This window comes from Pseudonaja textilis, chromosome 10 (assembly GCF_049901715.1).
Source record: "Pseudonaja textilis isolate UNSWEBS1 chromosome 10, rPseTex1.2, whole genome shotgun sequence".
Lineage (NCBI taxonomy): Eukaryota > Metazoa > Chordata > Lepidosauria > Squamata > Elapidae > Pseudonaja > Pseudonaja textilis.
This window is the reverse complement of record NC_141999.1, coordinates 17,438,588-17,452,078: the sequence shown is the minus strand read 5'-3', so window position 1 is coordinate 17,452,078 and position 13,491 is coordinate 17,438,588. Positions and strand designations below refer to the sequence as shown.

Genomic DNA, 13,491 nt, shown 5'->3' with positions numbered 1-13,491 from the left:
CTGAAGTTATTAGTTATGAAGTATATTAGTGATGTATTTCATAATTAATAGTACTAGTGTCAAGTCTTTTACAGTAGCTCATAACCAAGAAATCAAGACTCAAACTTTAAACTAGGCAGGTGTATTGGGAAGAAAAGATGGAATTGGATTAGAATACAGAATCCTGGAAACCTGTAGTTTGACTCTTATTTCATAGTGAGGATATTTAAAGGGAAACATTCCCTATTGTTTTTGATCCAGTTCCCAATCGAATATTGGTTTAATAGGGAGGATGAAGTAACTTATTTGATATCTTATATATATTGTACAATATTTTAGAAACATCTACAGAATGTTTGTTCATAGGCTCAGAGAATTTCATGAGAACTAGTGAGGAAATTATTTCAGTTCTCAATAAGCTAGTGTTTTAATTGTTTTTGTAATATTTACAAAAAGTTTTATTTGTTATACTGTTTCATCTAGTGCCAAATTTAAATCACATCTGCAATTTCCTATTTGGGTCTTTTGGCTATGTATACATTTATTGTTATTATATTGTGATAGATTTCTTACTTTGCTTATTTGTCAAACAGCCCATGGAGTGGAATAGGGGAGACGATCAGTCCGAAAGATAACAAGAACAAACCTACTCTTAATATTGAAAGAATTGTTAGTGCCTTGACTATATTTTTCTGTATCTTAATTCAGGTCAATGGCATCTTTGTGGAACTACCCTTTTCCTATGAAAATAAACTGAGCATCTACCAGACTGGAGTTCACGGCTTCATCAAGACAGACTTTGATCTGAGTGTCAGCTTCGATTGGTACAGCTACGCCAGGGTCATCGTTCCGGACTCTTATGCCAATGCACTCTGTGGCCTATGTGGTAATGCCAATCAAGATCAAAATGATGACTTTCTCATGAAAGATGGAACACAAGCAGAGGATGAAATTCAATTTGCAAACAGCTGGAAGATAAAAGATATTCCTGGCTGCTCTTCTGGGTGCACCAAAAACTGCCCAGTGTGCAGTGATGCTGATAAACAAACCTACCAAGGTCCATCCTACTGTGGGATTCTTACAAGAAAGAGTGGGCCTTTCAGGCAATGCTATGATGCCATTGATCCTCAATCTTATTTTGATGATTGTGTCTATGATACCTGTGTATACGAAGGTCACCATAAGGCCCTCTGTAGTGCCATCAGCTCCTATGTGACAGCATGTCAAGCTCAAGGCATCCAAGTTGAGCCGTGGAGATCACCATCCTTCTGCAGTAAGTCTTCTCTCCTGCATTCAAAGATTAGCAATAGCATTTGGACTTATATATTGCTTCACAGTGCTTTACAGCCCTAAGTGGTTTAGAGTCAGCCTATTGCCCCCAACAATCTGGGTTCTCATGTTACTCACCTCGGAAGGATGGAAGGCTGAGTTAACCTTGAGCTGGTGAGATTTGAACTGCCAAATTGCAGTCAGCTGGCAGTCAGCAGAAGTAGCCTGCAGTGTTGCAGTCTAACCACTGTGCCACCAAGGCTCATAGTTGGCACAAGAGATAAAAGAGAGCCTAACTCCAGTAATAGAAATGGGAAAGTCATTTGATGAAGAGCCCAAGTTGTATCACAGTAGTCTTCCTCAACTTTGTGCTGTCCCAGATGTGTTAAAACCCAACACACCTGAAATGGTGGCAGGTTCAAGCGAGATAATGTTCCAAGATCTGTTGATCCAAGATCTGTGATAAATTGAAATCACCAGCCTGAATTGGAAACAAGGAAAGAGGCTCAACATTAAAATATTAAAACAAGAACAATCTTTTCCCCAAATATATTAAGCACCAGAGTGATTGTGAATTAACAATGCAACCCATATGCAACTTTACAGAACAGAAAACATTTGTACTTATCAGAGTTGAAACCCAGTATTAATCCCCCCGCCCATTTTTTCTGTATTTACTATGGTAATAATTATAATTCTGCAATATATCTTGAACTCTGACCCGTTGTTCCTGGATATATTGCTTCAGTTCAATGTTTTGAGGATTTTTTTTTAAGATGGATGCAACTACAGTTACTATGGTTGTAATAAATATTGATTTCCTATAGCAAATTAATTGTCAACACTGATAGGAAATTTCTTCCTTAGTTCTAGGTTGCTTCTCTCCTTGATTAGTTTCCGTCTGTTGTTTCTTATCTTGCCTTCCGGTGCTTAGGAAAACAGGTTAACTCCCTCTTCTTTGTGTTAATTTGACAAGCAACATTCTCTTTATTCTGTTCTTCAGGTATTTCTTGCCCACCCAATGCCCACTATGAGCTCTGTGGCAGTGGTTGTCCAGCTACATGCAAGAGCCTCATCTCACCCCAGACGTGTGATGTTCCATGCCTGGAAGGATGTTCTTGTGACTCTGGATTTATCCGCAGTGGAGATCAGTGTGTTTCAAAGGCCAAATGTGGCTGTTTCTACCAAGGCCGATACTACAAGCTGGGAGAAGAGTTTTTTCCCACCACTTCCTGCCAGAAAAAGTGCATCTGCGTGGATAACGCAACCATAGAATGCCAAACGTTCTCTTGTGGAGCTCACGAGGAATGCAAGATTGTAAAGGGCATTCAAGGCTGCCACCCCTTAGGCTATGGGAAGGCCATTGCGCTGGGTGACCCTCATTTCCTTTCCTTTGATGGAAGGCATTTTGAATTCTACGGCTCCTGTACTTACGCCTTAGCCCAAGTCTGCCAGCACAACCCTCAGCTCCAGAACTTCACTGTGTGGGTAGAGAACGAGAAGCTTGGTCCTTTAGTTCGAATCCGGAATGTGAAGGTCTTCATTCATGGTTACACAATCACCCTTCAGAGGGGAGTAAAGTGGCAGGCAATGGTAGGTGAACCACCCATTAGCCCAGAGTGTGCTTTACAAAAGGCAGCCATGAAAGTAACCTAATGGAGAAGGGCCACACCTGCCTGATCCCATCTTAGAATCATTGGATTGTAGAACGGAAAGGATCACAAGGAGGATCTAGTCCAACCCCCTGCTCTATGCAAAAGGACCAATCAGATCCTCATCAAGGTGTGGCTTTCCAATCTCTTCTTCAAAGCCACCCAGAATCTCCCTAGGTGGGCAGTTGTAAAGAGCTTATCATTAGAAAGTTTATTTCATGGGTTTTCGTTATCATATTTGGGGGAAAGGCTTTGATATCTGTTTATTTTCTTTTAATAAAATAGATGCATTAAAGTGATTAGGGGCTTAATGCATATAGTCAAACAGAAAAGTTACATGCATGCTTTCTTCTGCTGATTTTGCTAATGCAGCCTGCTTGCAAGATCATAAGAGAAGCTGCATTTTATTCTTTTCCCAGGGAAAAAAAGGAAAAGAAAAAAAGATGTTAATTACTGGTATGAAGCAATATGAAATGAGTATTAAATTCTACGCATGTAAAACCGGCACTTATCCCCAATTTTTATTCTTTGTTGGTACAGGTGGATGGACAGTTGTTTATCCTGCCAATGAATGCAGCTGATGGGAAATTCTGGATCACCCAAGAAGGGAACAACATTATTATCTATACCACTTTTGGCCTCACAGTCCTATACGACACTTCTTCCTATGTTCATGTTACTGTCCCCAGTACGTACAGCGGTCATATGTGTGGCCTGGCTGGCAACTTCAACGGGGATTCAAAGGATGACTTCATGCTAGCTAATGGAAAACTCACTGAAAACGTGGAAGAATTTGCAGCTTCCTGGAAGATCCCTGTGAATGGTGTAATTTGTTCTGATGGCTGTGGGGACAAGTGTCCCATCTGCAACAAAGCACAGAAAACAAAATATGAAGCTGGGAACTTCTGTGGAATAATCCCATCCAAGACAGGTCCATTCATAGACTGCCATTCATTGGTGAACCCTACGGAATATTTTGAACACTGTGTGAATGAGGCCTGTACAACCGATGAGGTTCAAGAATCTCTTTGTCAAAGTCTTCAAGCCTATGTAGCAGCTTGCCAGGCATCTGGCGCCAACATTAGAGCCTGGAGAAGCTCTTCCTTCTGCCGTAAGTTTGTAGGAAGTTACTTTCCATAAGTAGCCAACTCTCTGCCTCAAATGTCTTATTTTATCCTCCTATGCCTTGCCTTACTATTCTTATTAATGGCTGAGTCTATCTAGTTCACAACCATTTAAATCTTCTGGTGCTTAACCAAGCTTGGATGCACTCTGATTCAAAGAGATTCCAGAGTTGCTTCAGCAATTACTGTGTTTCCCCCAAAATATAACCTATCCCAAAAATAAGCCCTACCATGTTTTTTGCATGTGTGCCCAATGTAAGCCCTATCCCCCAAATAAGGCCTTCTTAAGCGCCTGCACAGCCACATGGCCACCCATTCTATCTGGTTGGTTGTGGTATCATGGCTGCAAGACCTCCTGCCCGCCATGAGGAAGCAGAAGAAGTGAGCCTTCCATGTACTCTTAAAGTACATGAGAAAAAATAAGACATCCCTTAAAAATAAGCCCTAGTCCTGTGCTTGCTTCCGCAGCACATATACTAAAATTGGAATGATACAGAAAAGATTAGCATGGCCCCTGCACAAGGATGACACACAAATTTGTGAAGCATTCCATATTTTTTAAAAAATAAAAATAAAAATAAACCCTAGTGCTTATTTTGGATCCCAAAAGAAAATAAGACTGAGTCTTATTTTGGGGAAACACAGTGCTTGTTCCCAGAACTTTACTGCCTAGTTGCTAATACTCTCTCAATATTGTACTCAAGTTCTTTGTTGTGTCATTTGTCCCAATTTGAAGGAGGAGGGAAGGGTAGTAGGCCTAATTGTTTTGGTTAGGTTCTCAACCACTTTTTTGATTTTTGCTCCAGGGAGACAACATACCTCTCTAGATTGTACTTTCCTTCCGGGGAAGATGTGATTGTTAGTATTAGCACTTCATTAGAGCAGTGCTTCTCAACTTGGGGGAAATTTTAGGAGATTTGGACTTCACTTCCTGGAATTCCCTAGCCACGTTAACCTATTTGCTTCTTCTGTTTCCACAGCTCTTACCTGTCCGGCCCACAGCCATTATGAGCCATGTACCAGAACTTGCGATTCCACCTGTGCTGCCTTATCTACTCCAAGTCAGTGCTCAGGGACCTGCTTTGAAGGCTGTCAGTGTGATGAGAACTATGTGTTTGATGGATCTCACTGTGTAGCAATGAAGCAATGTGGCTGCACTTATCGCGGAGCCTATCTCAAGGTAATTTCTCTCTCTCTCCCTTATGTGGCTGAGAGCAGAAAGGGGCTATTTCTGTTGAGTTATGGGACCTGCAACATGCATTTATGTCTACAATTAATTTAAAAATTGGAAGGAGGGAGGGAAGGAGGGGATGCTTTTCCTTTCTCATTGTAACCAACTCTGGGACTTTGCTCAACAGATCGGCGAGCACATTTACTCGAAGGGCTGCACAAAAAAATGCACCTGCCAGTCAGCAGGCCAGCTCCAGTGTACAGAAAGCAGCTGCCAGCTTGGAGAGTCCTGTGCCCTTCGGGGAGGCGTGCACGGCTGTGTGACGCTGGAAGCTCAATGCAAACTCACTGCCCAAGCGCATATCACTTCTTTCGATGGTGCCTCGGGGAGGTATTCCTGCAGTGGAGTCTATGAAATAGCTTCTCTTTGTGACCAGAACTCTGCCTCCTGGTTCAGGTTGTTAGTGAGCATCGAAAAGGATTATACGAAGCAGATGGTGGTTGGAAAATCTATCTACTTTTACTTTCGAGGTGGATTCATCCAGATTATAAACGGAGAAAGGTTATGGGTAAGTGAAAACCAAGAGCAAATTAAGAACTAATGTAACACTTAGTAGCCTTTAATATACGTTCTTCAATGTACGCTCAATCCTAACACACACACACACACACACACACACACACACAGAATAATCCTTCACTAGAGAATGCAAAAAGCACTGGTGAGTTGATAGGACAATTCATACTTTATCCTTCATAATTTGTACATATTTTAATAATAAAGTTGCATTTTAAATTTGGCAGTAACTGAATGAAAGAAAAAGTCCCCCTTGACTCAAGCTAGAATCTGGTTGAATTAATGGACACTCCTCTTTGCCACTGGCATCTTCAGGAACACCTTTTGATTTTTCAGTAAAGGTGCAGTTGTAAGATCCTCTGGGAAATCCCTTTCAATTACTTTAAAAAACATTCTATTAGATTATAGAACAAAATACAAAAATACAAAAGCAAATAGTAGGACACTGTGGGGAGGAGAAGGGGAAAGAAAAATGAGGATGGGAGAGAGAAAGAGAAAAGATTGATTTCCAAATCCCTCTGATGCAGTAGAATAAGGCACTGCCCCTCAACCGTTTACTTTTCCATGATGGTACAAACTAGCCATTTCTATCAATCTAATCAGTAAAACCCAAAATGAAAGTTTTATTTTTCCCCACCTCAAGGAAACCCCTTTCAATTACTAACCAAGTTGCCATTGTTTAGCTGCTGAGGACTATTTGAGTAGGCTCAAAGGAAGGAAAGAAATGTTTAAAATGGGGGTAGTAGGGATGTTTTCAGGCTGCTAACTCTTTTCCTACCTCAATCTTGTTTTCCAGGTAAATGGTCGGAAAATAACGCTGCCATATGAGAACAGCCCTGTGTCCATGAGGAAAACTCAAGATAAAATTGTTATTGACCATGATTCCCAAGTGCAAGTTTATCTCCATCCTGATGGGATGGTGACCATGACAGCCAAGGAGACCCTCAGAGGGAAGCTGTGTGCCGCCTGTGGAAACTTCAACAAGGACCATTTGGATGACTTGAAGCTGGCCAGCGGAGAGCGAACAAATAATTTTGATGAAGTACTCAAGTCCTGGGAGGCGGAAGACTTCCTTTAAAATGCTTCTAGGCTGTTCACCTATGTGCTTGCGGTCTGGTGTGACTGACCGCAACAAAGCTCAAGGGAAGCCCAACATTTTGCTCAAATACTTGTTTAGGGGAAATAGCATTCTTGATATCCCAGAGTCTCAGCTTCTTTTGAATGTCATCCCTGAACATTTTTCAAAAGTGACATTTCAGAACCTCTAAAATCATGAATAAGACTTTGAATGGAACAATTTGATTAATTTCTGCATTTTGGAGGAACTAATGTTAGCCTCACTAGGCCAGGAAATCACAGGAAAGCTGAAACCATAACTGAGATTGGCTGTAGTAGTAGAATCTTGCAAATCTGACTCTGCTGTACATCCTCCTTCTTCTTATACTTGAGGGAATTAGAGAGGTGTCTGCCTGAGACACTTCAGAATGTAATCTTCCTGTTCAGGACTTCATCTCCTTTTGCCTGCATATCTCTATCAAGGTTATCTTGCTTACGCTCAACATCATGTGCCTTAGCTGAAAGAATGTATTTGTTTATGGTTGAATATATTGTGCAAATACAGAAAATGATATAATTCAGTAAAGGGGATTGAGCTGTGGTGGTGTAGTGGTTAGAGTGCAGTACTACAGGCTACTTCTGCTGCCTGCTGGCTGCCTGCAATTGGGCAGTTCAGATCCCACCAGGCTCAAGGTTGACTTAGCCTTCCATCCATCTGAGGTGAGTAAAATGAGGACCCAGATTGTTGGGGGCAATAGGCTGACTCCGTAAACCACTTAGAGAGGGCTGTAAAGCACTGTGAATCAGTATATAAGTCTAAATGCTATTGCTAAAGAAGTTAAATATGTTGTGTGAACTTAGGCTATAGGTTATAATTATGGTTTGAATATGCAGGAGAAAAAAAACTACCCAACTGCATTTTTAAGCTTAGCCTGAAGTTGATCCAAATTATACTTAATAATACCTCCAGCAAAGATTGGTGGGAAACATTACTCACCATACTAGATAATCATAAAGTAGTTAGGCAATTGCAGGGCTGACTGCAAATTACTCATAAGTTTTGTCCTCCCCTATGTTCCTCCCACCCAAATGGCAAATTTCCTTTTGTTTAATATTTCAAACTGCTTGCTTGTGCAGCACACATTATTCACTAAATATTACAATAACTCTGTGCACTAATTCATTCAGAAATTTAACTGATGCAAATGTGAAGGAGAAACAACTAAGATATTGTTCCCATTTCAAAATGTAATAAAGTTGAATTCGATAAATCAATACTGCTTTCCATTTTTTAAAAAAAACAATAAATATTGCTCATACACAAGGAAATGCTTCAATATTTGGTTGCTCACACTGACCACAAGATGATTACAAATTACAAAGTCCGATATTATTAGACATCAGCTGAACTAGATATCATTCATAATCTATTTACTAGTAAAACTCTCTAAAGGTCTGTTTGTAGCCCTTAATTGGATGAAATGGTGCATCGTAGGCCAACAATTTTTGAACCAAAATACCTCAAATGGGCTAACCTAAATAATATGTTAAATCCTGGAACCATGACTGCCCCAAAATCGAAATTTTGCAAGTTTTATAAAACAATTGATAACATAAAAATCATAAAACATTTTATGTCTTAATGCAAATGTCATAAAACACTTCCTGTGTTGATATGTGATTCTTCTATACAATTCAATGTGGACTATTTCAAGGCAGATTCATCTATGAATTTATCTCAACTTTTCTAGTCAAGATAGTACATTAGAAGTTCTGTCATTGTTGAAGGTCCTGAGGAATCCGATAAAGAAATCTCTCTGAAAATATGACTGTTGGTCATATTTCATATACTTGCTGGTCTGCTATTTCTTATACTTTGACCGAAGTCTCATTTTATTAATTAACTCATCAGGACAATAATCCTCTGCCCACTTTAACCATTGATTTATAAGTGACCATATGTATAATTATATAACCTTTGTCTCAATTTCACTCAACTGCTTCTTTTACCCCTCCACTATCCCAATCACTGGGTCTCTGAATAATGCTCCATTTTGCAACGCTAAATTCTATGAGCCTAAAAAAAGGATTAAGAATGCAATTTTTAATAAAAGAACTAAAAAATTCAGAATAAAAAATTATCACAGAAGGACCTATAGGAGTAATAGGGCACTGCTAGGAGTCCTAGTTTGAGGTAAGAGATATTGGGCATAAAATACTATTTTATATGCCAATATCTGTGTTTGTGTGCATACATATATACCGTATAATGATTGATTGATCAATCGATACAGAGTTCGTACAATATGGGTTACCATAATACAGTTTATCAAAACTGCCTAGCCACTCTGAAGTTTAACCACATCCATATTTTAACATTTCTGCAGTAGTTATACCATCTACACCTGCATCTTTATCAGTGTTCCACATTATCATGGCATTTATGATTTGTCTGTTGTGTGTTTTTTAACTAACATGGCATTTAAGTCTATTTTGAGGAATGCCATTACTGTTCTCATACATATCTCTAAAATACACCCCCAGTATGATCTCATCTCGGTTTGTTCTCAATTTTTTTTAATCATTTTAGTTCATTCACCCTGTTGGAGACCCCTTGTTTAGCTTTCTTTGTCTATTTCCAGAACACATTGCTTAATTCCATCAAAATCATCTTGCGTTTTCTCCATCCCTTAACTGGCCCTTGTTCTCCTTGACTCCATTCCTTGCTGTTAGATATGGGAGGATGGGTCCAAGAATGGAGACAAGACTCAGAAAGCAACAACAGCTCTTTATTAGTGACTTCAGATCTGAGTGGAATATCCCAGCCACAGCAGCCCCTTATATAGGGCTGGCTGCGGCTAGGCAGCCAATGACGGCGATTTGAGTTTGCCGCGCTTGGCTGGGCCAATCGTGGCAGCCCATTTACTAGCCAATCGGATCAGTCTGAGGTGACCAATCATGATCCGCTATCAGCGGGCCAATCAGAGTTGCAGGCTTTCGAGCCTGCTAGTCCGGAACACTTGCCTCTGAGAGACACCAATGGGTATGTTACCTAAATCAGGCAGCAACCAGTTCCAGACTCTGGTTCCAGTTTCCCTTCTCCTCCTTCCCATTTGCAATGGGGGTGGAATAGTTTACCTATGCAATTTTATTCTCTCTCCTCCTCCCCTCAAGCGCCAAAGACCAAGTCATTGTCCTTGTTTTCTTCCTTCCCACATTCAATTGTGAGAGCACTGAAATCTATTGGGCAATTTAATAAAAGACAATTGCTATACTCCAGCCTTCCAGGGGGTTCCTAAGAGCACTCTCTTCAAGGTCCACATGCAGAGATAACCATGGCAAACTGTGATAAACAACTCAGGGCAGACATACTGATTAGGGGGTCCTCCCAATGTGTGTTTTAGAGTTTCACCCCTGGAACTCCTGGCCTGAGCTACGCCAATTCCCTAAGGGTTCATACTTGAATGATTATCTGTGAAAGACTCCCTACTGGGCTATGCATCCAAGTGAAGTTTTGTCCATTAACTGCTTTGTTGTCAGACAGCTGCATGGGAATTGTGAGTAATGCAAAAAGACCAGTGTTCCTTTTCCCGGAAAAGTAGCTTGCAAAATTGGCTGATGCAACAGAAAAATGGTTGATAGAATATGATCTTCTGGCAGCCGGAGCAGTGAATTTAATGGCAGCAGAGTTTTCTGATGACTCCTAGAGGCGCAGAGAGTGATGAGGAACATCACAGCCCAGCAACAAAGGAAGTTTGAAATCCAGAAGGGGAGAATGTCTGTTTGAGGGAGGGAATGATTTTGATAACAGCAAGAGGAAAGGCCATGATTCAAAACAAGCTGGGAAGCCTCCTGTGTCCTCTTCTGCATAGCAGTTGCGTAATATGTCGTTCTTTAATAAGATACTTGTAACGTGTTTTGCACTGCTTATAGAAAGAGTGACCCAACTGTTTCCCACCCCATGGGCTACCTTTTACTTTGGTATGAGTAGGGATCTACTCTTTGTAACAACAGGGGAGAGTGTTTTATTTTGACATGATAAAAGATAAGATGTCTCTTGTAACATTTTATCTACAACCTAGAACTAAGGAACAATTTCCTAACACTGAAAACAATTGATCAGTAGGATGGCTTGCCTTCAGAAGTTGTGGGGGTGCTCCATCACAGGAGGCCTTTAAGAGACCGGCTAGCCACTTGTCTGAAATTATATAGGATCGCCTGCTTGAGCATGGGTTTAGACTAGAAGACCTCCAAGGTTTTTTCCAACTCTGTTATTCTGTTATCATGTGATTGTTTTTATGCCAGCGAAACAAATTTAACATTTCTATTTTGTTTAACTCTGGAAATAAAAAGGAGAGGAGAGCATTGCCTTCTGAGAATTATACCTTAATTTCATGTTGAAATGACAATACAGGCACAAACTTTGCAAAAAAATTGGCCATATCCCTAAAAGTTATTTAGAACTTCTGGGAGAGATAAATATACAGCATTTGTATTCTATCTTAACTGAAACTCTATAGATGCCTCTCCCTCCACATGGTTGTATCAATTCCAGGGTATAATCAACTCAATCTCTTGCATTTATTGAAGAGCCAAGAAAACATATGTTTTCTGCTGGCTTCCTAAAATAGGCCATTTAGTTCTTCCCTTTGTTCTGCCAAGAAATCCAATCTTTGAGGCGACTGGAACTTCTCTGTAAATCAGAAATAGGCGTTGTCAGAATTCCTATAAAAGGGAAAGAGTAGCTAAAGTCAAGAACAGAGTGGACAACTTTCTTTCTTTCTTTCTTTCTTTCTTTCTTTCTTTCTTTCTTTCTTTCTTTCTTTCTTTCTTTCTTTCTTTCCTTCCTTCCTTCCTTCCTTCCTTCCTTCCTTCCTTTCTTTCTTTCTTTCTTTTTTCTTTCTTTCTCCAGGATCAACCTTGTGAAAACTGGAGGTAAGAGACCATCTTGGATTGTATCTTGGGGTGCTTTTTGGTTACCCTCCAATGTCCAAACCAAATTGTTTATCATAGAGCAACAGGGCTCCAGCCAGTTTGCTGACTTTTCCCCACCATCTGGGGAAAATGCATGTTAAGTCTGCTGCTTGGTTCAGGGGGAAAAAATTAATTTTTGTTCATCTAAAATGGAGGTAGAAATTCAGATGTTTTAGAACTAAATTTTTCAGCTTTTGTCTTTGTTGGCCATTTGAGCTGGAGCTATTACTAGTTAGCAACAGCTGGAGAACCACACATTTCTAACTAATGAATGCATATTTGGTGAGGAAAGTCTGTAATTATCTTTTTGCTAATTCCTTTTTTCTCTTCAGTTTCATTTCTATTATCCATTAGCTCTGTCTTTCTTTGGGCCAAATTCCCTTTTACCTTCCCCAACAGGATGTGAAATAGCCTCCAGAATCCCCATCCAGTGGATCCAGTGTCCAAGGGTTCTGGGAGCTGTCGTTCCAATGAATCCAGATGGTTCCATGGTGGGAAAGGTCTGAAAACTAGATTTTTTTCAAAGCACACCACATACTAACTAAACCAGTCTGCCGTTTTATCAAATTTTAAAAAATGTCCCTTTCCACAATGTAACGGGCAGGCAACAGATGTAATGTAATAATTATAAACAGAATAATTATGTTCATACATTTGGACTTGCATAACTTTGGTTTAGTGTTCCCTAAGAATATGAAATTCCACCCTGAATCACATCCCAGTATCCGTTTTTCCATTTGGGATAAAAACAAATTTGGTGATTTGAAGCCAATTTTTTTTAACCTGAATGCCAAAATGGATGCTGAGATGAGATTCAGGGTGGAATTTCATGCTTAAAAATGGTATTTCTAAAAATTGAGCATTTTTGATGCCTGCAGAGGAAAAATTGTGAAAAACACAGAGTTAATAGATCAAGGGGGCAGGAACTGGCTTCCACAGCAGACCCCAAAAGTGATGGTGTGTTCATATGCGTTCATGTTAATTAAACAATACACATTCATCTTTTAGTTTGGTTTTGTAGGCATGGAGATTCTGATCTTCTTGGCCGACATGGAGCTCTTAAAATGTGACTAAGATGAGCTGGAAGAAATCTCAGCATCTGTTTCCATTGGGAGTGATCAGAGGAAAAAAGAGAAGGGGTTGCCCATACCCATTCACTGGACACTATAAAGGATGACCCTGAGATGACCATGGCGGATCTAAAGGAAGTGGAACAAGACAGAGGGTCATGGAGATCACTGTCCCACTGAATGGCCCAGGAACAGACCCGAAGGAATGGCTGATGATGACGCTTCTACCAGGGATGAAGGAAAATGTTTCTTCAGTTCCTCTTCTGTTTACTTATTCATGACTCCCTAGGTAAGTTCATATCATATTTTAAGCCATTATGTGTTTTCCTTGTTTGTAGTTGAACATGTTTTTGGTATGAAGTGGTTTCTTCAATAAACCACAATTAAGTAAGTAACAGACAATATGTTATCTTCTGGAATACAACTGGTTTGGAAACAAACTTTATATTTAGATGTAATGTAATAGAATGTCAGAAATCAACTGCTACCAATACAACGTTTGTCTGTTATATCAGGGGTTCCCAAACTTAGCAACTTTAAGACTTGTGGATTTCAACTCCCTGAATTCCGAGGGCTGGTTGGGAAAGTCTGAAAGTTAAAGTCCACAAGCCTTAAAGTTG

General features: G+C 40.0%; 2 protein-coding genes and 1 non-coding gene across 3 annotated transcripts in view; all 3 read left to right on the top strand.

The window, feature by feature from the left end:
* Positions 1-695: 695 nt before the first annotated feature.
* On the top strand, positions 696-8,089 carry LOC148124919 (IgGFc-binding protein-like). The gene is made up of 6 exons (XM_087939923.1): positions 696-1,252; positions 2,252-2,841; positions 3,441-4,011; positions 5,005-5,204; positions 5,383-5,763; positions 6,568-8,089. Exons 1-6 carry the CDS (start codon positions 901-903, stop codon positions 6,847-6,849), a joined length of 2,376 nt encoding a protein of 791 aa, XP_087796049.1. The 5' UTR covers positions 696-900; the 3' UTR covers positions 6,850-8,089.
* LOC148124920 (U6 spliceosomal RNA) lies at positions 4,477-4,583 on the top strand. The gene has a single exon (XR_015744883.1). It is a non-coding gene; the product is annotated as a U6 spliceosomal RNA (small nuclear RNA).
* A 3,522-nt stretch (positions 8,090-11,611) lies between the features above and the next one.
* LOC113437411 (IgGFc-binding protein-like) overlaps positions 11,612-13,491 on the top strand; it is a 35,334-nt gene continuing 33,454 nt past the window's right edge. Inside the window, exons 1-3 of the mRNA XM_026702384.2 lie at positions 11,612-11,762; positions 12,201-12,301; positions 12,810-13,160. The gene's annotated coding sequence lies outside the window, so the exon portion shown is untranslated. The remainder of the gene's footprint in view (positions 11,763-12,200; positions 12,302-12,809; positions 13,161-13,491) is intronic.

Coding starts and splice junctions, on each gene's coding strand:
- LOC148124919 (XM_087939923.1), top strand. CDS start 901: ATGAAAGATGGAACACAAGCAGAGGATGAAATTCAATTTGCAAACAGC. Junction 1,253..2,251: donor GAGATCACCATCCTTCTGCA/GTAAGTCTTCTC, acceptor TCTGTTCTTCAG/GTATTTCTTGCCCACCCAAT. Junction 5,205..5,382: donor ATCGCGGAGCCTATCTCAAG/GTAATTTCTCTC, acceptor TTTGCTCAACAG/ATCGGCGAGCACATTTACTC.